This window comes from Aythya marila (assembly GCF_965140915.1).
Source record: "Aythya marila genome assembly, chromosome: 1".
Lineage (NCBI taxonomy): Eukaryota > Metazoa > Chordata > Aves > Anseriformes > Anatidae > Aythya > Aythya marila.
Window position 1 is genome coordinate 155232838 of NC_139042.1, and position 26920 is coordinate 155259757.

Here is a 26920-nt window from a genome sequence, read left to right on the forward strand (position 1 = left end):
ATACAACTGTAATAAGGTAGTTTGTACTTCAAAAATACACATCAAGTGTCCATCTATAAAGAATTTCTTTGACATCTTGAGGCGGCATTGCAGGTAATTTCAACAAATAAATCTCAAATTCAAGTTCTCAGAGCTGTGTAATACTGCTGACTTCAGCTAGATTTTATAGGATTTAAATCAGCGTTAACTGAGATCTCTTTTCATGCATTTAAGAAATCCCAGTATTTTAATACAGCAAAGTACCAAGGACAAAGCTGTAGAAAAACTTGCTCTTCTGAAATAGGCAATGATTAGCAGATGAAAAACAAGCTACTTTATAATGCATTTTCAGCCTTTTATGGTTGCTACCTAAAGCTCAGGGTTTCTTGTATTTGTTTGAAATTACTGCTAATTCTTGACTAAAGTAAAATTGCTTATCAGTTAAAAGACAGTTTTTTATTTATTATTCCATTTTTATTTAGGCCAAGTTCTGCTGCTTAGAGTATTCTTTTGTTGCCTATCCTAGTAATCTATGTTACCTTGAGTTTCTCAGGAGATTTTAAGTGTTTGCCATCTCACATAAATATTGAAAATGCTTTTAAAATGGTACTAATTTACTGCATTTTGGGAGCGTACAGTGCTCCATAAAGGATACATTTCTAATAAATAGTCCTCCCCTTGCTTCTCTCCCAGGTATCTCATTTTGCTTTCAGGGATAGGTTTGGGTGTACAAGTTTATCATTCAAATAAAAAGTATCTTCCAGTACCTAAACCAGTCCTACAGGAAAGCTGGAAGAGGGACAGACCTTTATCAGGGAGTGTGGTGATAGAACAAGGGGTAACAGCTTCAAACTAAAAGGGGGCAGATTTAGATTAGATATTTGGAAGAAATTCTTTACTTGGAGGGTGGAGAGGTACTGGCACAGGTTGCCAAGAGAAGCTCTGGATGCCTCATCCCTGGAGGTGTTCAAGGCCAGGCTGGATGGGGTTTTGAGCAACCTGGTCTGGTGGGAGGTGTCACTGCCCATGGCATGGGGGTGGAACTGGGTCCCCTGGAACTGGGGGTAGAAGCTTAAGGTCTCTTCGAACCCAAACCATTCTGTGATTCTATAAAAGGCCCCTTCTGTGAGTGGTTCTGTCCAGCTGTCATCATCTAGCACTGCTGATGCACACGGTGGGGACAGGCACTTTGCCTGGGGTGCTGGCACAGCACACAATCACCCAGTACCCAGTGGAGGGGGAAAGGTAGGGGCAGTGCTGCTTCTCATCCCGACAGCCACCCTCCCTCTGTCCAGGCAGCAGGGCTGGTAACAGTTGACATCATGCTGAAATGATGGCAACTGCAACTAAGTGGCTCAGCAGTAGAGAACAGAATTATCTGCTGACCAATTGGCTTGCATTTGAAAAGCTTTTCCCTAGAATTAGAAGAAAATGACAGAGTTATGACTGTGTTGTCTGCAAAGGGAATGGCCGTTCTGTTACTGCCTACTGGGTATGTTAGGGTTATTAGTGATTACTGAAAGTGGGATTTATGTGCCATTTACATATTTGCTAACAGGATGTTATTGGAAAACATTAAACATTCCCTGTTTGCACTGAGTAATGATTGGCTTTTTTGTTAATGGAACCTAGTTGTAGACTTACAAAAGGTTAGCACTCATTTGGTTGAGCAGTTAAATGACTTAATTGCTTTAAAAAAAAAAAAAAAAAAAAAAAGACAAAACAAAAAAAAGCCTTAATTAAGTAGCAGACTTAATGGCTTTGTGCACTGCACTGCTGTAGCATCCATACCTGTCTTTCTGCCAGTTAATTTTGCAACCGACAATGAAAGAGTTGCCTTAAGCAAAGCGCATCTTTTATTGCCCTGTGGCTGCCTGGCTGGAGAAACACCTGTGTGGGGAATACAAGAAAGTTCTCTTCCATTTCATCTTTGTTGCCAGTGTAGGTAAATATATATATATGTATATATATATATATCCAGGTTGATATAGAGGAAATCACTGGGGGATGCATGTAGGCTTGGATGTAGTGTGACCATGCCAAAATAATAACTAATGGGCCCTGTATTAGCTGTTATCAACTAGTACACAAAATTGATTAAACTATTTCAGTATTATACGTGGCCTGAAAGTTTAATACATATTTCATACATGTTTATCATACATATATCATACATGTTTATCGTGATGGCAGTTATGGTTCCTGTGTATTGTAAATGGTCACTTTATGCCAGCTTTAGTAACCAAGGAGTTTACTTTCTAAGCAGAGCAACTGGTTTTAAAAGGACTACACTGGAAATAAAATAATATATAAGTTGAGGGAAGTAGCAGGCTGTATACTGCCTGTTTGTATTTTGTGCCTGCTTTTCAGTCCCTGAAAATACTTTTTTTTTTTTCCATTAGTATTCAGTGACTTTACATCAAAAACAAGGCAGAGAAGGAAGACAGGAAGATTTTTTAAAGTTGTTGGTTAAGAAAGATAGCTGAAATGATGCATCTTAAAGAATTCAGGATGGTTGTGCAGAAGAACTAGATTTGGGAATTTGTTTTGCTGCATTTATTTAAATAAGTAGCTCTATCTATAGAGGTGATGTGCAGCATTTCTATATAACCAGGATTTACTTTTTTCTTTTTCCTCCAACTACAAAAACAGGATTCTGAGATACTTTCTAAGTCACTGCATGAGGTCTGCTACTGCTGCAAGCAGTCAGCTCATATCCTCCGTTTCATAAATGATCCATATTCCACTGTAAAATTAGCTAGAAGCAACGTAGGCAAAACAGTCCTGTTGTAAGGCTGTGAATCTTGCTGCTGTGATAGTTAAAACTTGTCTTCTAATTCATCCTAAATTAGTTCATGGTCAATTTATACCCGTTTACTTTGCGTCCTGTGGTTTAAGTACCTTTTTCTTTTCTGAGTAATTTCATCCTCGTGTATTTCTAGAGAGAGACTTCCACAGTACTTGTTTTATTAAGCTAAAGGAGTCATTGACTTTTTCCCCCCTCTCTCATCTGGTAGACTTCACATTTGTGCAATTATATGAATAAACTTTCTTTGAACAAAAGTTGTGTGTTTCAATTAATGTTTTAATTTATGTGCTTTACATCTGGGAAGTAAACTGGAGGGGGAAAAAGAGCTTTGAAACTGCAAACTTGAAGCAACTGGTCCTGTGGTTTGTTTTTGGGGGATACTTGGGGTTATGCTCTTTTCTTTATTTAGCTGGGTAACTCTAGCAACTGTGGAAAGTTTATTAAAAAGTGTCAGAAGCCTTTAAGCTCTTCTGTAGTCATCCGAGTTTACTACTGGAGTTTACTCTCCTGTATCAAGAATCCTTATTGCAAGGATGTGCTTTCCTTTATTTATTCTCATGTGAAGAAGAAGGCAGCCTTTGTATTCTGTTACTACAAAAGATAGGTACATACTTAATTCACACCAGTTGCCCTGATCCATCACTGGCTTTTGGTCAGTATTTTGCAATGCCCTTCTGCTTCTGTATTCTTTCTATCCACTCCTTATCCTTTCTCCCAGCAGTCTCTGAAAAGTAGTTATCATTTCATTAGCATCGTTATCAGTAAACAAAAAAAGGGAATGGCATGTCAAGAGCAGATCCTCTCCTGTATATGGGAGGAACTTCGTTATGTGGCCATCTGCCCCGGCTTCTGGGAGCTATCAGAGGCTTGGCGGTGTCCACAAGGTGAGAGCTCCCATTGAGGGACATTTTTTCTTTTGCATCTAGAAATTGGTCATTCAGAGCAAAAATGTTTTTGCTTGTTTTTGTTTTTGTGCCTGCTTTTACTATAAACAGAAGCGGCAATGTAAGATAAAAATCAACTGTCTCTTAAAAAGAGATGGAGTAAAACTACCTATTTGCTAAACTTCAAAAATGTGCCCTCAACTTCTAAAAGATAACTTCAATGTAATAAGCATAATATTAAGCATGAAAAACAAATAAGAAATTGTTTTGATTGTGGAGGTGGATAAAATTACAAGCCAAATTATAAATCTTTGATTAAACAGTTGATTTTTTTTTTCCCTTTTTTTCCCCACACATAAAAGATGGAAACATCCATGCACCAAACTTTTTTGGAAGGAGTTTGTCATTTTTATAAACTCATCATTCTTCCATTATAACTCCTTGTCAGGTGAATGGAAAGGAACTTCTTTTTGTCTAAGAGATGTTTGAAAGCCAATAGAAGAGGAAGCACAGGCTCCATCTGCTGTTGCCAATTTCTGACTTCATCCCTAGCAATCAGCTAGAGGGGAAAGAAGGAAGGAATTGGGACTATGAAAATAGGTCTGAACAAACAAATATGAAGAACTTCAGGGGGTCATGGGCTTTCATTGTTAAAGCCTAAGGGTCTTATGTCATCTATTTCTCTCCACGCTTCTCTGTTCTGTAGCTGGTCATCTCATTTCTTGCAAGGATAGCATACTGTGGTAATTATGCAGCGATTAGTTCCCAGTTTGTGACTGGGAACTTCTTAGAGTCATAGAATGGTTTGTGTTGGAAGAGACCTTAAAGACCACCCAGTTCCAACTGCCCTGCCGTGGGCAGGGATACCTCCCACCAGACCAGGTTGCTTAAAGCCCCATCCAGCCTGGCCTTGAGCACTTCCAGGGGTGGGGCATCCACAGCTTGTCTGGGCAACCTGTGCCAGTGCCTCACCACCCTCAGAGTAAAGAATTTCTTCCAAATATCTAATCTAAATTTGCCCTCTTTTAGTTTGTCCTATGACTACATTCCCTGACCAAGAGTCCCTCTCCAGCTTTCTTGTAGGCCCCGTTTAGATACTGGAAGACCACTAAACTCCAGCATGGGTCCCCCACGAGTGGCAGCTCCCCCCAGGACCTCTGCTCCTGTGGGGGCTCTCCATGGGCCACAGCCTCCTCCAGGCCCCATCCACCTGCTCCGCTGGGGGCTCCTCCACAGACGGCAGCGTGGAGATCTGCTCCATGTGGGACCGATGGGCTGCAGGGGGACAGCCTGCTCCACCAGGGGCCTCTCCACAGGCTGCAAGGGAACTTATGCTCCAGCACCAGGGGCACCTGACCTCCTTCTGCACTGACTGTTCTCAGGGCTGCATCTCTTTGCATTTTCTCACTCCTCTCTCTCAGCTGCTGTTGTGCAGCAGTTTTTTGCCCTTTCTTAAATCTGCTCTCCCAGAGGCCCAACCAGTGTCACTTGCTGGCTTGGTTATGGCCAGCAATGAGTCCCTTTAGGAGCCAGCTAGATCTGGCTCTGATCTGACACAGGGCAGGTGCTGGGCTCTGCTCACAGACACCACCCCTGCAGTCCCCTGACTATGAAAAGCTTACCACGTAAGCCCAAGATAAGGACAACAGTATTCTGCTGACAATTGTTTGTATTCAACATCTCAGCTTCTTTAGAAAGGACTTCAAGTGCTAAATTGGCTCTTCTGTTAGTATTAGCTATAATGATCTCTGCAACCACATGGTGAAGTATGTGCTTCCTTCAGATACTGACTTGATCATATCTCTTCACTTCATGTTTGTCTTCACAACAGTGAAAAATTTTCAGGGGTCAGCTGATTTTACAGGTGTGGTGGTTTTACCGTGCTGGGCAGCTAAACCCCACAACCGCTCTCTCACTCCCCCTCCTTTAGATAAGGAGGGGGAGAAGTAAAGCAAAGAACAACTCACGGGTTGAGATAAGGATAATTTAATTAAAGGGAAATAATTATAATAATTAAATAAAGACTACCATGAACTAAACAACTTAACTAAGGGGAAAATAAAAGGGAAAGGGGAAAAAGGGAGGAAAACAAACAAACAAAATAAATGAAAGCTATATGGAAGTGCAGAGGAAAGAAATTACTCTCTACTTCCCACAAATGAGCGATGATTGACCACGTCCTTGAAGCAAGGCCTCAACGCACGCAGCCGGTGTTCGAGAGGAGGACCGACGTCTTCTCAACGAGAGCCCACCCCTCCCCTCTTCTTCCTGTTTCCACCTTTTATTGCTGAGTGTGACACCACATGGTATGGAATATCCCTTTGATTGGTTTAGGTCAGCTGCCCTAGTGATGTTTCTCTCCTCACTTTTTGCCCACCCCCTAGGAGGGTTAGAGAAAGGCCCAATGCTGTGCCACTGCTGCTCAGCAGTAGACACAACACTGGTGTGATAACACTGCTGTTCCAGCTACAAGTACAGAGTACGGCACTGAATGGGCTGCTGCCGGGAAAGTTAACATTCCAGCCAGACCCAGTACAACCTCCACCCCTTATTCCATAACATTTGTGTCACACTCAGATCCCCATACTTTAGCATACAAGCATTCTCATCATTATCCCTTGTCCTTTAACAGGACAAGGATTTAACAGGATTAATAGGCAGGTGTATCTTTTCATTCCATAGGTCTTTCTTGGAAAATGTCCATAAGAACTGTTGATGATTAGGTCTTCATCTGCCAAAGTGGCCACTCAAGGCAGGCGGAGTTGGATGTCTGGACACCAGCACCAGCTTAGCTCAAGTCCTTGTTGCACTGCCCGGCTCCTTGCAAAGTTGACCTGTCGTTGATCCTACAGCATCTTCCTACAACATATAACTTAGATTATAGATTAGTTTTCTCTCAATGTCAAATCTCCTTGAGGCACACACTTGATATCCCCATTCTTTTGCATGACCCACCAGGTATACCCTGGTCCTTGGGCGAAGACAATCCCACGAGTGGGTTTGCCTTTTCCCGAGGCAGGAGCAACCCACACTGCCTTCCCCATCCACCTTCCTATATGCACTACGGGAACCTTAGCTCCTTTCACAGTGTGTAGGGGTTTTGTTTCGGCAGGACCAGCACGGCTGTCAGACCCCCTATTGTTAACTAGCCAAGTGGCTTCTGGTAGATTTGTGTCCCATTGTTTCCACGTCCCAGCACCTAATGCTCGTAACATAGTCTTTAACAGTCCATTGTACCTCTCAACCTTCCCAGAGGCTTGTGGGTGGTAAGGGATGTGGTACACCCACTCAATACCATGCCTCTTTGCCCAGGAGGTAACAAGATTGTTTCGGAAATGACTCCCATTGTCAGACTCAATTCTCTCTGGTGTACCATGACGCCACAATACTTGTCTTTCCAGGCCCAAGATAGTGTTTCGGGCTGTGGCATGGTTTACAGGGTATGTTTCCAGCCACCCAGTAGTTGCTTCTACCATGGTGAGTATGTACCGTTTGCCTTGGCGAGTTTTGGGGAGTGGTCCGATATAGTCAATTTGCCAGGCCTCACCATATTGATACCCTAGCCATCTCCCCCTGTTCCAGGGAGATTTTACCTTCATGGCTTTCTTGATTGCAGCACAGGTCTCACACTCATGGGTAACCTGTGTGATGGCCTCAATGGTCAAGTCCACCCCTCGATCACGAGCCCATCTGTAAGTGGCATCTCTCCCCAGATGTCCTGATGTTTCATGGGCCCATCGAGCTACAAACAGCTCACCCTTACGTTCCCAGTCTAGGTCCACCTGAGCCACTTCAATTTTCGAAGCTCGATCCACTTCTTTGTTGTTCTGATGTTCTTCAGTAGTGCGACTCTTGGGCATGTGGGCATCTACATGACGTACTTTAACATCCAGGTTTTCTACCCGGGCAGCAATATCTTGCCACAGGGTAGCAGCCCAGATAGGCTTACCTCTGCGCTGCCAGTTGCTCTGTTTCCATTGCTGCAGCCACCCCCACAGAGCATTTGCCACCATCCATGAGTCAGTATAAAGATACAATACTGGCCAATTTTCTCTTTCGGCGATATCTAGGGCTAGTTGTATGGCTTTTACTTCTGCATACTGACTCGACTCACCTTCCCCTTCCATGGCTTCCGCAACTCGTCGTATGGGATTCCACACAGCAGCTTTCCATTTCCGATGGCTCCCTATCACACGGCAGGATCCATCAGTAAACAACGCATACTGCTTTCTGTCTTCTGGCAACTCATTGTATGGTGGTGCCTCTTCAGCACGGGTTACCTCTTCTGTTGGCACTCCGAAATCTCTGCCTTCCGGCCAGTCCATAATCTCTTCCAGGATTCCTGGGCGATTGGGTTTTCCCATTCGAGCCCGCTGTGTAATTAACGCTATCCACTTACTCCATGTAGCATCAGTTGCATGGTGTGTAGTGGGAATTTTCTCTTTGAACATCCAATGTAACACAGGTAGCCGCGGTGCCAAGAGGAGCTGTGCCTCTGTACCCACAACTTCTGAAGCAGCTCGAACACCCTCATATGCTGTGAGTATTTCCTTTTCAGTTGGGGTGTAATTGGCTTCTGATCCTCGATAGCCCCGACTCCAGAAGCCCAGAGGTCGACCTCGAGTTTCTTCTGGGGTTTTCTGCCAAAGGCTCCAGGTGAGCCCATGCTCCCCAGCTGCAGTGTACAGTATATTTTGCACAGCTGGTCCAGTACGGACAGGCCCAAGGGCTACTGCACGAGCTATTTCTTGTTTGATTTGTTCAAATGCCTGTTGTTGCTCAGGGCCCCACTCAAAATAGTTTCTCTTTCGAGTCACTCGATATAGAGGACTCACAAGCTGACTATAGCCTGGCACATGCATTCTCCAGAATCCCACGAGGCCTAGGAAAGCTTGCGTTTCCTTTTTGCTAGTTGGCGGAGACATTGCTGTTATTTTATTGATCACATCCATTGGAATATGGCGACGTCCATCCTGCCATTTTACCCCCAAGAACTGGATTTCCTGTGTAGGCCCCTTGACCTTGCTCTTTTTAATGGCAAAACCAGCTTTCAGGAGAATTTGGATTATTTTCTTCCCTTTCTCAAAAACTTCTTCTGCTGTGTTGCCCCACACGAGGATGTCGTCAATGTACTGAAGATGCTCAGGAGCTCCCCCTTGCTCCAGTGCAGACTGGATCAGTCCATGGCAAATGGTAGGGCTGTGTTTCCACCCCTGGGGCAGCCGATTCCAGGTGTATTGGATGCCCCTCCAAGTGAAAGCAAACTGCGGCCTGCATGCTGCTGCTAAAGGGATGGAAAAAAATGCATTAGCAATATCAATTGTGGCATACCACTTGGCTGCCTTTGACTCTAGTTCGTACTGAAGTTCCAGCATGTCCGGCACTGCAGCACTCAGTGGTGGCGTGACTTCATTCAGGCCTCGATAGTCCACTGTTAGCCTCCACTCACCATTAGACTTTCGTACTGGCCATATAGGACTATTAAAGGGTGAGCGAGTCTTGCTGATTACTCCCTGACTCTCCAGTCGGTGAACCAACTCATGGATGGGAATCAGGGAGTCTCGGTTGGTGCGATATTGCCGTCGGTGCACCGTTGTGGTAGCAATTGGTACCTGTTGTTCTTCAACCTTCAGCAATCCTACAACAGAAGGGTCTTCTGAAAGGCCAGGCAGGGCAGACAGCTGCCTAATCTTCTCTGTGCTCAAAGCAGCTATGCCAAAAGCCCACCGGTATCCTTTGGGATCCTTGAAGTACCCTCTCTTGAGATAGTCTATGCCAAGGATGCACGGAGCCTCTGGGCCAGTCACAATGGGATGCTTTTGCCACTCATTCCCAGTTAGACTCACTTCAGCTTCCAGTACAGATAGTTGTTGGGATCCCCCTGTCACTCCAGAGATACAGGTGAGTTCTGTCCCTTGGTAGCCTGATGGCATTATGGTACATTGTGCGCCAGTGTCCACTAAAGCTTTGTATTCCTGTGGTTCTGATGTTCCAGGCCATCGGATCCACACAGTCCAATAAATACGGTTATCCCTCTCCTCTACCTGGCCAGAGGCAGGGCCCCTCTAGTCCTGGCTGGAGCGTCTGCCACTTAATTCTTGCAAATGCACAAATTCTGGCAAATGAGAGGTAGAGGTCCCTTCATCGTGGTCAAGAATAACATCAGCTCTTCTACTGCCTCTGGGGTACTGCCCAATAGAAACTGGAGCAGCATTTCTCTTAGGAGCCCCTCTTCTTGCTGCTGTATTTCCTTTCAGTTCACGTACCCGAGCAGCTAGGGTTGAAGTAGGTACACCATCCCATTTCCTCATATCTTCCCCATGATCACGCAGATAAAACCACAAGGTGCCACGTGGTGTACGTCTTGGGTACTCTCTCTCTTGAGCAGGCGAATGCTGATTCTTAGTGGCTGAAGTATCACTCTGTCTAGATGAGGGGGAATATACTTTCTCCACAAGCTTGTCAAGTCCTTTAGACAATTTCTCCACAGCTGAGACACAGGACTGTAGCGGAGCAGAGAGATTGTCTTCATATTTTTGAAGTTGGCAGGAGACATCATACATTGTTGGTCCCATCCCCTCATCCCAGTGAATTGCTGCCAGGGTACTGGCATGTGCTGCTGGTGCACTCCGCACAAATTTACGCCACATGGATGTTGTGCACTGGACTTCATCGGGGTCTTGAGGTGTCTGGGCATTGTCCAAATCACTATAAATCATCTCCCGCACAGCTAATTCCCGCAGATGTTGGAGACCTTTATCCACAGTGGTCCACTTGCCTATGTGATATACAATATCTTCCTTATGGGGATATCTTTCTTTGATAGCTGCCAGGAGTCGTCTCCAGAGGCTGAGGGCCTGTGCTCCTCTCCCGATTACTTTGTCGATTACCCTTTCTCTAGAGAGGGATCCCAGCTGCTTGGCTTCATTGCCTTCTAATTGTAGGCTACTGGCCCCAGCATCCCAGCATCGGAGCAGCCAAGTGAGGATGTGTTCACCTGGGCGTCGACCATAATCCTTTCGTATTTCTCGCATCTCACTCAGGGATAAGGATCGAGTGATTTCTGATTCCTTTATGATTTCCGTCTCGTCTTCCTGCTGTTTTTGTGATGGCTCTGCTTTAGAGGTACCTGCCAATTCCCCTTCTCCCTCCTTCTTAGGAGAGCCTTCTTCCCTTACTAAACGAGCTGACCTCCGTTTCCATTGTTTTGACTTGACTATGGGGGCGACTGATACCATAGTTGGTTGGTCCTCTGGGTCAGCCACAGCATGTGTTACTTGGTCATCAGACTCAGAGACTTCCTCCCTCTCTTCAAGTTGCTGGATGATGTTAAACAGTGTTTGATAGGAATAAACCAGGACCCAGCACAATGCTGCAAGCTGTTGTTCTCCGGCATTATCAGGATCAGGACATACAACTCTCAAACATTCTACCAAGTTTTTAGGATTTAGCACTTGCTCAGGGGTGAAGTTCAAAACTATTGGAGGAGACACTCGTGACAGGTATCTGCTAACATCATCCCACACACCGTGCCACTCACCACGAGACTGTTTCGGGACAGATTCCCAAATAAGTTTTCTAAACAATCGACTAATCTTAGAGAGAAAATGAAACCTGTTATTCAGAATTAGAAATAGCAATACATGGGTTACAGATGGATCTTCAAAATACTCCCAAACTGTTGTAATTAGCCCACTGTGAAAGAAGGGAAAGGTACCATTCCTGATATTATTAATAAACTGGTGTCCAGATGAGAAAAGGAAGGCAGTGTAATTCTGAATATTCTCTGAAAGATAGTTTCCATGGGACCCAAATGATAACAGCGCAGAGCCTGAATTCCAGAGTAAAACCAAGGTCAGTGCTTGGCAGCACAACGAATTAAAAAAAGTGAACACAGATTGTAGCACTTGGTCGGATCGGATATATAGGAGAAAGGAGAATATGACACGAATTGCATGACATATGAACAAAGCCATTATTATTAACAGGGCAAGGAACATGGTTACTAGCAAGCAAGTGTGTTAGTTGTATGCGTTTAATCAATTCTATTGTTATCTCAACCCTTCGAGCCCCACGTTGGGCGCCAAAAAGGACTGTGGTGGTTTTACCGTGCTGGGCAGCTAAACCCCACAACCGCTCTCTCACTCCCCCTCCTTTAGATAAGGAGGGGGAGAAGTAAAGCAAAGAACAACTCACGGGTTGAGATAAGGATAATTTAATTAAAGGGAAATAATTATAATAATTAAATAAAGACTACCATGAACTAAACAACTTAACTAAGGGGAAAATAAAAGGGAAAGGGGAAAAAGGGAGGAAAACAAACAAACAAAATAAATGAAAGCTATATGGAAGTGCAGAGGAAAGAAATTACTCTCTACTTCCCACAAATGAGCGATGATTGACCACGTCCTTGAAGCAAGGCCTCAACGCACGCAGCCGGTGTTCGAGAGGAGGACCGACGTCTTCTCAACGAGAGCCCACCCCTCCCCTCTTCTTCCTGTTTCCACCTTTTATTGCTGAGTGTGACACCACATGGTATGGAATATCCCTTTGATTGGTTTAGGTCAGCTGCCCTAGTGATGTTTCTCTCCTCACTTTTTGCCCACCCCCTAGGAGGGTTAGAGAAAGGCCCAATGCTGTGCCACTGCTGCTCAGCAGTAGACACAACACTGGTGTGATAACACTGCTGTTCCAGCTACAAGTACAGAGTACGGCACTGAATGGGCTGCTGCCGGGAAAGTTAACATTCCAGCCAGACCCAGTACAACAGGCAACCAGGGATTCCCCGCAAGTTGCCTTACTTTTACACTGGTAGCGTGGTCGTACGGAACCTGAAGATTGAGGTCTCTGCTTCTACAGGCCATGCTGCCCACCCAGACCAGCTTGGGCAGTTCAGCTGTATGGCAGCGGAGCTGAACCATGTGCTTGCTTCTTGGGACCTCAGCCTGCCTCTCTTTAGTATTTTACTCTTTTTTTTTTACTCTTTTTTAGTAATTTTTTTTTTTTTTTTTTTTTACTAATTTATATTCCTTCTGTGTGGTGCACAAGGCAGTAGTCCTGTGAAGTAAAAGTGAACAATAATGCAGTTGGAGACCGTGACTGTAATACATATACTAAAAAGAGGAGTAGAAAATTTCACTGGCAGTGTTAATTTTGGCAGTAATTAAATTTAAAGTTTTTAATTTTAGTTGTATTTTGTGAGTAATTAGAGGTTACTGAGCATATTTATATGCCTGCATCATCCTGGTCAACCTTAACGCTAGAGAGCATCTGATTTTTCATCTGGGAAGTGAAATATATCATCTCTTTAAGCTCTTTTAATATGCACTGTAATTTCATGAATGCTTTGCCCATTTAATGCAAGCTTCATCATCTTAACTTTTTATCTATTTAAATAAGTATTTATCCCTTCTTTGGCAAACATCCAATCTAGTTCTCCCTGAGATACCCCTCCCCCTCCCAAGTGTTAATTTTATTCAACAAAAAAAAAAACTATTTTTGAAATTTTCTTTCAGACTTTTCGTGACTTCATTTAATCTGAAACTAGAACTAGAGACTCATAAATCTAGTCAACTTGTACCGTCAGAAGCCACAGGGAAAGCCAGCATTCAGTCAGGACCAATTTCATGAGAAGAGGCAGTTTCATGCCTCATAAAGGTTTTTAGGTTATATCCATCCCCCCCCTTTTTTTTTTTTTTTTTTAATTTGGTTTTGTTTGTACCAAATCCCATAACAAATATTTATTGAAACACTAATAATTTGTTGAAATTCAGTTCTCAGTCATGCATCCAAACAGCTTGTGTTTATATAAATATATATGTAGGAGTGTGTGTGTGTGTGAGAGAGAGAGAATGAATGAATGTCTGTTAGTGGAACAACTGTATAAAAAAAAATCTGGAAGAGAAGTAGGGAAAAAAGACACCTTAAGGTACCAAGTAATTAATTAAGAGTGCAAGTACTAGAACATGTAGTGAACAGAAAAGATAAATCTAGTAATAATGATAAATAAAAGTGCTTTTAATCAAAAAAGCATAAATATCATATGCTTACTAAGGTAATTTATCTTGTTCAAATTGACTAATTACTGTATTACTTATTTTAATATGTGAAAATCATTATTCCAGAACTAAGAAAGGATTTTTAATATATATAAATTTGTCCCAAAATCATGTAGAAGAATGCTTTTTTAAAAAAGTAAGAAGCTACTTAAGTGTCAGACCATGCAACTCAGCTTTATGCTAGTTCTGTTGCTATTAGTAGAAAATGGGATCAATCTATCATTAAAAATAATTTTCCTTTGAATAATTGCAGCTATAAAAATTGTAGACAAAGCAAATATTTGTAGACTAAAGTTCTAGAAAATTTAGAAAATATTGTCCTAAAGACCATACATCTTGCCACCCGCAAGACACTTAGCATAATGCTTGCAGTTAAAAACTTTGGTGTCATGCCAAAAAGTATCCTGAAGGTTATACATTCCCTCATTGCTCGAATTTCTGTTGGTCAAGGACCAACAGAAAGTAAATTGGGTTTACAACCTAATCTGGGGCTAGTGGACAGATACTGCTTCAAACATGAGGCCACATGGTACTGATGGAGAGAGAGAGAGTACAGAAAAAAGAAGATGTATTTTTCCATTTTGTTAAATTCTAACCCAATGACAGGAAGCAAAAAATATTTGTTTCCTCCTCTGAAGTCTAGTGGTTTAATTAAAATGGTTTTCCTGAGATTTTGGAGGGAAAAAAAAAGTTTCTCTGATTGGTAATGGAAAAACCAATCCAACCACTTTAGAGTTTGAAAAGCTATCATCAGATAAAAGCATAAAGGAAGAAGACAAAAATGCTGTGGGTTAGAGAAACTAAAAACTGAGGTGATAACCCTCTGCTCCCTCTGCCTTCTAAAAGAAATAGCTACATTTATTTTTTCCTGGTTACTCTAAGGTATATAAAGAGGGTCAGCTACCTGCTAATAATGTCTGGGTCCAAATTTAAAATCACTAATGATTAAGGATTTTCTTATCTTTGTGATATTGAGGCATTTGTGTATGCTTCTTCATATCATCAATGATGTCCAGACCACTTCTTAGTAATTTCTGTATGACTGCATTTTCTGTAATTTCTATATTCTGCTGTAATTTGTAATTCAAAAGGATGTTTGTCATAAAAGCTTTAATTAAAGCTTATGAATTACAAAACTAACTGAGAAAGAAGAGGAATTAGGTATCGTTTTTGATAACTGTTCAGTTATTAAATTTGTTTGGAATAGAGAGAAGACAGAGAAAAAATGAACTGATGTAGGCGCTTAGCCCTGCAGTGAATAATTTAATGAAATTGCTCAGCAAGGACTGGTTAAGGTAATGTGTGTGAAGTGTTAGGTGGTTAACTTTATTGTGCATTTGAAACTGGTCTGTTTAGTTCACGTCAAGGAGAGAAGACAGGCTAAACATGACTGAAATAGTTACGGATAACTCCAGCATACTCCAACTGCTTACAAAAAAAATCTCAGACTCTGGCATTTTCTCAAATGAGTAAAAGAATATCCTTGTTTCCAAGGAAGCCAAAATTACTGCATTTAATCTCTTTGGTAAAGTCATATAAATATATCTGATGTATATTAATTAATCCTGTTTTCAGAGAAATTACTTTTCCCACTAAATTGTTAGTAGCTTGCAGGTTTATTATATCTCTGTAATCATATTTGTTGCTTTAGTTCTGTTTTTAATATTTTTTCTTCATATGTGGCAAGGAGTACATTTTGAAGTTACTCTTTGAATAACCTTCCTCTCTTTTTTCTTTTATCCTTATGCAGAGGATTACTGCTTCAGGAAAACAGCAGATTTTCAGAGGCATTGCATTACTATAAACTGGCAATTGGTAGCAGGCCCACATTAGCCTGTAAGTATTTCAGCTATACAAGCTCGCATAATATCGACTATTGTTTTTTAAGGACATCTTCCTACTTTTTAATAATACTTTTTTTCCCCAGATTTTTTTTTTTTCATTCTGAAAGTAGAAGGAGAAATTGTGTACTTTTCAGCTGAAGCAAGTGTTTATTTGTCAAGACGTATGGTCACTGTGGTGCAGGGAAGAAGCAGATAGGGATATAACACTGAACAGTGTGATAGAACATAAAACACTTCTGATCGGGATGGTGAGACATAGATGCTGTTGCACAAATATATAGGCTCCCATTTTCTGTTTCATAAAGCCAGTCTCAGATTTTTATAGTATGTGTTGTGACTGAATAATACAAATATTTTTGAGGTCTTCTATTTTTTCCTTTCTTGCCTGAGGGACATGGGAAATAATTCGTAAGGTGTTGCCCATGATTGATTCCAAAATTATGTGAACACTTTTAATTTTTTTATTTTTCGCTAAAGTATTGAATATTACATATGTGTGTGTGTGTACACATGTATATATCTTTATAAGAAACAACATTTCAAGCAATGACACCATATGCTTGATACAGTCCTAATAAGAGGAATGAAGCAGAGCACACCGCTTAGTCAGCGTTTCTTTTTCTTTTTCCTCAATCTTTCTAGTCACTCTTCTTTCCTTGTGTCTGAACTTCCACCTCTTACCTGTTCTTCTTTACAGCAATGATTGATCTATATTATATGAAAGCCAAATTAGATAATCATGAAATTGCTTTCTGGTAGTACTTCAAAGTAAGCTGAAGACCAAGTAAAACATAACAGAACCCTATTAAAATATAACATTTCTTTCCATCTTCACAGCTGCCTATTTAAATACTGGTATCATCCTAATGAACCAAGGGAAGACAGAGGAAGCCAGGAGGACTTTCCTGAAGTGTTCAGAGATCTCAGATGAAAATTTGAAGGATCCTCATGCTCATAAAAGCTCTGTTACTAGCTGTCTTTATAACTTAGGAAAACTTTTTCATGAGCAAGGACACTATGAGGTAACACTTCAGATTTGTCTACAATATTATAAAATCTCCATACAGAAATCGTACCCATTGCTTCCATCCAGACTTTCAAAATATAATACAGAGACCAACTGAGTGAATTTCACCAAATCAAATCATTAGTATTCTCTACAGAGAGTATTTGTACTCTACAGCCATGGGTGTGAAGATGTTAATTTGCAGTGTGATGTTCTGGTGTCAGAATCAGTATTAGCAATGATCACATCTGTTATGTGCTAATTCATTCTTTTTGGCTTTGCCCTGTGTACTGGCTTTTTACTTCAAAATAGAGTAGCCCATCTTTTAAATTATTAAAAAGCCTTTATGGTTGCTACTGAGTCTCCAAAAATAAGATCTATTTGGAACAATTAAAAACATCAGTGATTAGAACCATTCCAGTGTGTGCTACTTTCAGATAACTGGACATAAGTGCGACAGAGATTGAATTTTTAAACGTAGTCATACATTGCACTCAACCCCATCCCATCTCATTTATGTGTGCACTTGAGACAGTTGTGATTCCTCTTCATTCTCCCTAGTGAAATTATTAAATCTGGTCATTTGCTTGAGTTTTGACCTCTTGCAGTATTCAAAAGAAAGTAATTCTCTTTTTTTGCATTCCTAAGCATACTTCAGAACAGGAGTTACACGTGGTTTTGATTCATATAACTCTTTCTGACTGTGACAGTTAAATCAGCTGTTTAAGATTAGGCATGCACATGCCCTATGGATTCTCTGTCATCTGTCTGCTGAATCCAGCTCTGTCAGATGGCAGTTACTAATTGGTTAAAACACAGGCACAGACAGCTGATACATTGATAAAGATAAGAGAACAGCAACATATTGCCTGCATGGCCAATAGAGTGTAGAGGTGGAGTGGAGTGCCTGGGAGGTGCAAGAAATTGTAAGAATTTAAAACATCAGGTTTCTGCCTGGTGGTCATGGCAGCCTGACCCAGGCTCAGTCATACACTTAGATTTTTTCAAGCATATTTGAGCCTTCACAAGCTGTGACTTTTTGATGGGATGATATGGAAAAAGGTGCAGAGCTAACAGATTGATCAGTAAGCATCCTAAGTGCTGAATGAATCATAAATACATGATCAAGTAATTCACGGCACATCAGTGAAAGGAATACAATTTTGGCACTTCTATCTACAGTCCATCTCATTCTTTCCGTGTAGCAGAATTTCAGTTATGTGGGTTATATTCTGCTATTACTTGATGGTAGATAATGATTTCTTTATTTTTACGTCACTTACTGTAGCTCAGTCATCTGAAAATACTTTGTTTGCCATTTAGTATTATTCCATATGGTCTACCAGCCTCTAGAATTTTATGTATATTTTATAAACTTGTGAGTCTTTGAAGGGTTTAAAAAAATGTTCCTTGTATTTTCACCTGGGAAAGGCGATATTTTATTGCAACTAATTTGATCTTTTGCCAATAAACTTCACTGAATTTGGTAAAACTTTTGTATATGAGAAATGTGAGCTTGCTGTGATATATATGATGCAGATGTGTTTTCTTCTTCTATACCCCGTCATTTAGAGAGAGTAGTTTTTGTCTAATTTATATGCAAGACTGCTTTTGAAACTGGTGCTTTACTAATGATTTGTACCACCTATGTGTCTCTTCAGGATGCCCTTACGGTTTACAAAGAAGCAATACAGAAAATGCCAAGACAGTTTGCACCACAGAGCTTATACAATATGATAGGTAAGTGTGTTGTTAGTGCTTCTGAAAGGCACTTGTGAAGTCAGGCAGGGTGAAACAAAAGAGCATAGCCAGGCAACTGGGGCTCAAATTAGTTAGCTGATATAAAAAAAAAAAAAAAGTTGCCTTCAGTAGATGCTAGCCAAACCAGGTTCAGAGTGCCAGCAAATGCAATGCTGGATAAGGCACAATAAATGATTAGACTATCAGCTATTAGGGCATATAGCAGCTCTATATCTAAGAGTAACCAGTAAAGCACTTTTACATTTAGAATGCATGAATTAGTTTCTCATCCAGTTAGCTTGGAGACCTCATGTGCAATTCAGGTTTTTTAAACTCTTATTTATTTAACCTTGAAACTAAGAAGAATTTGCATTTGCTTTGTAGAAAATGGAATGAAAAGTCACCTTCATTATAGCATAACGTAATTTAGTATGGGTGTTAGATGGTAAATTACCTTGTAAACACATTTTTTCAGGTTGCGACAAAAATGTGTTTCCAAGCTGATGTACTGTTAAGAAGAGGTCTGCAATGAGAGAATTTTTTTACAGGACCAGCCTATTTGTTCTTGAAATTTTTAGCAGAGTCCCTTGAGTACTACAAGAAACATTAATTTAACTGTGAGGTGTTTTTATGATTTCAATTTAACTTCAGCTCCTCAAATTCTCTGACACATCCTTACAAAGAATACCTTGAACAGATAACAGAGAAAAAAAAATATATTATTTGTATTATTCAGATCTGTAAAGAAGAGGACAGGTTTTTGATTGTTCCATAGATATTTTAAGTCTCTTAAGGGGCATGCAGTTCTTCTAACTAACCCCAATTTCTGGCCAGTAGATTCTGTAAGCTCCTATCTAAAAAGCCATAAGATGCCTTTGAAATAATTTGAAGTAGAGCAATAAAAAATGTAATGAAACCATTAGGATCAACAGGAAAGGTGATTTTTTTCCCTTCCCCAATGCTCAAAATGCAAGAGTGTGTTGGTTCACACAGCTGTCAAAGGAGGCACTACTCACTCTTCTCTACTTATTTAGAAAATGTATCTTTTATTAGCTCTATACAAGTTCTTGGGCATGGGAAATAATATTCTAAAACCCTAGTTATAAAGGATGGTACATATTTGCAAATCTCTGTAAATGTTAAATTACACGGTTCTTTGAGTGACAAATTATCTAAAGTCTGCAGTAGTATAAACACTTTCTTAACAGTTCATACAGTTCAATGCAGTTACTTCTACCTAAATGCTGAGCTTTATCAGATCAATGCAAATAGCTAAAATTCCTAAAATGCTCAGGTTGATTATTGCACATACTCTTGTTGTTATAGCGTCTTAGCTGAACTATTGCTGTATCACTTATTTATCAGCATTTGCTGATAGATTTGATGGGGTTATCAACAGTCACCACTCTGTGGGAATTAAACATCTGCTTACTATTGGTGTCCTGTAGTGACTTTTGATGTACTACAGTGCTCCAAGCAATCTCTCAGAAGTTTGATTGCTCTCTTTAGTGCAGGTAAATATTTCATAATTCTGATAAAAGTGTTCCTTAGAAGTACAGAAATTACAAAATGAAAACCAATGCCTTTGCCCACATCATGGTTGTTTCATTACAAAACAGGCCTGCATCACCCTTTTTCTTTCCTATGAGTAGATGAGTCTTTTAGAATCACGATGACCTAAAAGGTTCTTTACTATTTTACTTGTTTCCCATTGGTTACTTTTTCTTTTGGGTTCGGGAAGCCTTTCTCAGTTTCCTCTATCCTTTTCTCAGTCCCCAAAGTTCAAGTTCACTCTGTTACTGGGATTTGCATTTATTAACTCACAAAGAAACAGTGAACATAAAGACCAGCTCAGTCTGGTCTTTATGTCAGCCAAGCCTGGGCTTGGCTGCTGCTACATCCTCCCTACCCTGCTCACCCGGCACATGTGCTGGGTTTTGCTTCCTTTAGACAGCTGCTGACATGCAGTGGATGAAATGGTGGCATAACAAGTCATGGCCAGCTGAGCTTACCTTAGTCCCTTTTGGGCTACTGCAGAGAGCAACAGGCTTTTAGGGGATCTGTAAAGTACCTCTTCCCCTGGATGTAATATATGTTTGTATTTGAGTTGCTGTTGTGATTGCAGCTTTTGCAGGGAAGCCAGAATTTGCTTCGCACTTGTTGCAGAGGTGTGGCTTATTGGCTCTACTACAAAGGTGATCCAAGAGGCTAGGTAAAGAGCCAGATGGTGACTTCAGCTGAACTCAGTGCTGCTCTGTTAGCAGCAGGTTTGTTTAAAGCTGTCCTGGATGTGTCTACATGAGCTCACATGGCTGCAGTTAGATGCATTGAGTCAGATTGTTCTCCCTTGCCTGTAATGGTGTAAAGGTTGGATGATAAGTCAGAGCTAGGTAGCTGTGTTCATTTTATGATGTGGAAAGAAAAGGATGCCTTCGGGGAGTAATTTAGCCCATCAGTCTTAAACATCTATTTTAGATTATATGAAGTCATCTGCAAGCATACTTCTGTAAAAGGAGCTGAGGTGATCAGCTTAGACTTGCTAGCTTGAGTTGGGTGAGGTATATCCTAAACACCTATTCAGCCACCTCTTTACATTGGGTGTGACAGGGGTACCAGGCAAACACATCCATTATCAGGACTACCTCACTCTGCAACTCATACTGTACCACTGGGCACCAGAAGGCTGACTGGATTGTTTATTTCTGTTTTCCTGTTGACGACAACATTATAAACACATTCACCATAACACTCCCTTTGACATACAGCATTGCATAAACTTGTCTTCCTACTTCTTGCTTTTAAACAGGAGACTAGAGAGACTAAAATAGGCCAGTCCTCTCTCATATACTTAGTGCTGCATGAAGCTGCCTCAGCTGTGCCCACTCACCACGTGCTCACTGCTGGGGAGGAGAAGGGGGAGAACCTGGGGAGTGCTCCCCACCTGTTCAGGAAGGAAGGGTCCCTCCCTGTCTCCACAAGACATGGGGAAAGGGTCTCCATGGCTTATCTTGAAATCCAAGAATAGTTACAGTTTGAGGATTATCTACTGCAGTTGTCATTATAATTGATGTATTCCAAGTCTCTGGGAATGGTTTACTTTAGTCTTTGGGTTATCTAACAGTTTTTAAGTTATCTAAGTTAAGTTATCTAAGTTAAGTTATCTAACAGTTTTTAGTCTCTGGGAACTGCTTGGTTTAGTGTTAGGTACTGGTATGCAATCTTAGAAAACAGCACTTCCTCTAATTTCAGATAACTATATCATTGAAGATTTTCTGGAGGCTTTTTTCCTTGCTCGGTGCAGGTGAAATACTTGAAGTAGAATAAGCAGGAGATAAACTGTTTAAACTAAATTAGAGTTGGAGCTCCAGCACTCCAAGAGCGGTAGCATTAGCACTCCGGCAGTGTTAAGCCTTTACACCACCTGCTTTCCCTGTCTGTCTTACCGTTCTTTTCCTGCACTGGCTTCTACTGGCCTTTTGCTCTGCCAGACCCAGGAGCTCATTCCCGCAGTGTGCCAGTCTGCCCAGCTGATTCTCATTTTTTAAAACTTCGAGTATCTTGTCTCCTAAACAAAAAGAAGTATTGGGCTTCAAGAAGCAAGACATCCATTTGACTTTGCATTTTATTCATTGTACAACAGGCAGAGCCAGAAGACTAGCATCAAACGTTCTAAGTTTGTGCATATGAAAAGTTGCAGGGTAGATTTTGGTCTCCTGTTGCTGTGATTTATTTTGCCAGGTGTGCAACAACTCAGCTAAGGAAACCATATGTTTCTCTGGCTTTGTACCAAGAAGTAAAAACTTTTTTTTTTTTTTTTTTTCCCTAAAAGAACACCAAACAGCTAAAAATTAAAACTCTAAAACTAGAATCAAAATAATTATTCAACAGGCTGTATAGGGTTGGCTTGATATTTATTTTCTCTATGTCATACTTCTTTGATGTAAATTAAAAAGTACATACTAAGGTTACACAGATTAATTTGCTTGGCATGACAACATGAACTACAAAGGCCAGAGTCCAGCTCAGCTGCATTAAATAGGTAATATATTTTGTTTAAAGTTTCAATTAAAACCTGGGGTCAAAAGATAAAATGGTCCCTGTGGAATCTTGAACACTTTAATGCCAATATTAGGATTGCTTAAGGATCAGCCCCTGCTCTAGATGTCTTTTGCATTCTTGAAATCTGATATTGTACAGTTGATTGTATTACATTGCTTTTAAAACCACACTGGCCCACCTGCTACAGTAATTCATACTCCTTGCCAGTGAAGTGGTGTGAGGTGGAGCATGAGAGCTTTATTTTAATATTGAACAGTAAGAAGATGTTGGGGTGACATTGTTCAGGATTAGACTGGGAAGATACTGTCATAAAGACAAACGTCATGATCACATTTCATCTGCCCTTGCCAACTAAAATCTGAATGTCTATTTTCACATGCATTTAATGCAAAGTCTTGCAAACCTTTTTGATGACAGAAATGCAAGTTACAGAAGAACCTAATGTTGCAGGAGTGAATATGGTTAATGACAGTTTAGATTTCTTCTTGCTAATCTGCTACATTGCACATGGACAGAAAACAAATCATACGCTAGTGAAAGCCAGGTACAGAACAGGAAAGGGGAGCCAAATTTTACATCTGGTGCAGAGGTTTGCATCATAAGTATAAAGGCTTAGCATGTAGAGAGACTTTTTGTGTTGATGATTATAACATAACTATCACTTTATTTGATTATGCTTTGGGGTGAATGAGGCTGTTTGTACAAACCTGTTAACATTGTTAAGGCTCCTATCCCATTTGCCCCTTGCTCCCATTAATTTTTTTTTTATTGAATTACTTTTAAATATTGTTTAGAATTCCAAGAAACACTTTTGTTGGTGTAGTTTTACAATTCATACTGTGCAAGACTTACTTTTTAAGAGCCAAAGATGATTAAGCTGTGAAATGCATATCCCACTTCATAACTTATGCAGAGCATGTTACCTACACTTGTCTGAGCTCCAGTCATCAATGCACTCACTACGCATTTCACAAACCTTTCCTGATAATTGCTTACTAAATGTGCCTTTCAAACACTTTTTTCTTGAAAGATCATCTTGGTTGGAAAAAAAAAGGATATTTTTTCCTTCATATGTATATTTTATTTCATGTTCTAGAATGCGAATTGAGTCCACTCCAGTAATAAGGGGTGTAAAAGATTTTGCTTCCTTTTTCTCCCTCAATCACCATCGGGCTGCTTTAACCGTAACCCTGTCCGAGATTTTGCAGACTACTGTAGTTCATACCTGAAGTCCAAAGCTTGAATGTAAATCTCTGGGCTGATTGAGCTGTCTCCTGTTTTTTCACTTTGTTTTGTCTGAAGGATTCAAACTGGGTATGAAGGCTACAGCAGTCAGTTGCTGAGTGGGTGGGACACACAGTTCTTGAGACCGTTTTTTTTGGACCATTGGTCTATAGTTTCTTGTGAAATGCTTGAATATGCTTAGACAATATTCTGAAAGGGCCAAGCATGTATTTGTATTTTAAACATACAGGATTTTGTATGAAAATAAATACTAACATAACATTTGTAAGCTAAAAATATAGTCCAATATTGAAACTGGACTCCATGGATTCCAGTTAGACATGATCGTAATAGAAAGTGCTTCTATTAAGAGTATTTTAAAGAAACCTGTTCTGGCATAATGTCCATGTTATACTGAAAATAACATAAAACATAAACTAAAGTAAAATATATGTATAAAATATGTGTACGCGAAGTAAAAGGCAAGAAAAGAGTACAATTACTTGTTCAGTTATGAATTCTTAGTCAGTTTGTACCTTACAATTTACTGCTGGCTCCACATCTGTTGGGAAATGAAAATGAACTTATCTGTCTCAGGTGAGCTCAGGGCCTACATTTCTGTCAGTTTGCTTCATTCACTGGAAGTCTTTGTGTAACAACAAACAGCTGTGCTAAGTCCATGCTGTTCCATGCTGCAACTTATTTTATTTTGCCCTTCATTCGTATCCGTTTTCCACTTCAGGTATTTTCCTGGAAAAGTAGATTACTGGTCTAATTAAATCAGATCAAAGGCTTTGCTTTGGCTAATTGGGAACTATAAGAATCTGCTCAACCAAAGTAAACGTGGATTGACTCCCATCCATCAAAAACCCTCCTAAAATACAATGCACTCCTTGAAATCTTCAAGGAGATTATTCTGTGAAAGGAAAAAAAAAGTAGAATATGCTTAGTCTATGCAGTACTTGATGCTCATTAAGCTCGCATGCTTCATCTGTTTCAGAGATGTACATGCACTGCATATTTATCACCAAGACTGAAAAGTGCAGTGTATTTTGAACAGTAAAGTATAACATCAAACTATGCTCCTAGATTTATTATGTTATTGTATGCACTGATACCTAAGAGAAAAAAAAAGAATGAAATGTATCTAGAGAGGTACATTTATGGTAAGAGCACCTGTGGCCTTAATTTGCACAGGAGGACTGCACATCTGTGTTATGAAAGACACAGACCCGTTGTGGTACATGGGGTCACAGACCTCTCTATCTTTTTTCTAAGGCAACCTGTTTATATTCCTGATTCAAAGAAATAATTGAAAAATGAAATTTAAATCCTGACTGAAGGTATATGATAGACCTTTTCCTTTTTAAAATGCACCTCTGTTGTATTTTCTCTTTTGAGATCTGCTCCTGCCAATGCCAAGCTCTGTTCTGGAATTTTTTATGTTACATTTTTACCATCCAGAAATTTTGGTGGCAGATAATTACATATGCACATTTACTCTGCATTGTCTCCCCTAGAGAGAGAATTTTTCAGTCGTCTTTTCAGCAATACCTTTTGTAATCCGGAAAGAAGGACCACAGAAGAATTAATGCTCTTAATCAGAAAGTATATGTACATGGCACAATGCTGTTGTGTTCATAGTTTCATTGTACTCACTCACCTATAAGTCTACTGTGCTCCCTGCAAGAAGATGGCCTTTGCTTGGGTTTTGCAGAGGTCTGGCTGCCATGATACTGAAAGAATGATGTTATCTGCAGTGCATCCAACACCAAGAATATCAGAAATCGGTAACTGGGAGGTTAATGTAGAACCATATAAGATTCTATCAGGCAAATGGTGTTTAATTGTCTTCTATCACTATACAATGTGTGTAGCAAACCTCATCTTCCGTGTTTTCCTTTTGGAGGATTTACATTAAGCTCATATTCCACTTCATTATCAAGTATAAGGTTAATGTTCCTGGGGAAATAGCTAGGAGCGAGCTGATCCTTTCTTCTTATTATCATTTAATACCAATATTTAATATTTATTATTATTATTCTTTAATTATCCTTAATGCATTTATCCTGGGATAATTTTAGCATTTTTTGTTTATGCAGTATTTTAAAAGTATTTTGTCCTTTTCAATCCCAAGGAACCTGAAGAAATATAGAAAGATTGCTTTGGATAATGGTAGTCTTGCAATTGATCTCTCTTTCTTGCAAAGAAAATCAATTTGAGTACCAGAATTTTAGTTACAATGGTATAAGTCTAGTTAAAAGAGTCCATTACTCATTCCCTTGTCATAAAGTATTAATGGAGGTGATATTGAACTACATGTACAGTCCTTTAAATAGTGTTTCAGTTTCATATTAATGTGCTTTCTTACTTTATATTAGTAAATAAGAGCTACAATTTAATTATCTATGTTTCTCCTTGTAGAATAGGCTAAGAAATGAGTGTGTAAGTGGCAAAAGTGGGTGTAAAAATAACCCTGTAAAAAACGAGACATTTTTTGAATGACTGATTTGTCTTCTTTTGCTCCAGTTGGCTGTTGAATTTTTTGCTACCATTCATTGTGCAGGCACTGCTGCATGTGGCTGCATTTGACACGTGTTAGGGAACTGAGATAACTCTCAATTTGTCATGTGGTTATTACTGCCTTGAATTTCTTCGCTGCTGCTGTTAACTTTAATGATAAAGTAGAATGCAACTTTCCTGAACTTTATAGACCTGAAAAATCTCATTAATAAATTCTGTGTGTGTGTGTGATCGCTCAGTTTTTTAATATGAATTCTGAAAGGTTTTACAAATTAAATAATTGTTAAATTCTGAAACCTCTTTACATGTACCACTGGTTTGCGTACTTTCTGCCAACACAGGGTCCACTATTTTTGACTAAATCATTTATGTTGCAACATTATAAAAATTCAGACTTGTAACTGACAATTATTGTTCTTATATACAATATAAATGTTATATTTCTTAGACATAGAAATACATCCTGAATGACAGAACTCAAGCCATACATATTTTCTCTGTAATTTTGTTGGAAAACTATCTATAGATGAAAAGCTTTTCATTAAAATTGCATTAGTCCAGCAAATAAAACCACTTGACTGAATTAACATTTCAATTAACAGTTGCTAGTTGTTTGTGGTTTTTTTTTTTTCAAATCATTTGTTTTTGTTTGTTTGTTTGTTTGTTTCAAATCATTTTGATTTCTTTTTATACAGGAGTGTCCTTCTAAATCATTTAGAAAAAGGAAATTAATAACAGACACTCCAGCAATACTTCCTTCCATTGTAATGACACGTTTTAATCACCTATAATGT

The 26920-nt window shown here is 39.9% G+C and overlaps 1 protein-coding gene across 3 annotated transcripts in view; it reads left to right on the forward strand.

Annotated features, from left to right (window-relative positions):
* The window catches only part of TMTC2 (transmembrane O-mannosyltransferase targeting cadherins 2), a 261535-nt gene that overhangs the window by 172380 nt on the left and 62235 nt on the right, over positions 1-26920 (forward strand). For all 3 annotated transcript variants that reach the window (XM_082773154.1, XM_082773155.1, XM_082773156.1), the window contains exons 5-7: positions 15481-15566; positions 16412-16596; positions 18242-18320. In XM_082773154.1, coding sequence (XP_082629280.1) covers positions 15481-15566; positions 16412-16596; positions 18242-18320 — 350 coding nt within the window. The remainder of the gene's footprint in view (positions 1-15480; positions 15567-16411; positions 16597-18241; positions 18321-26920) is intronic.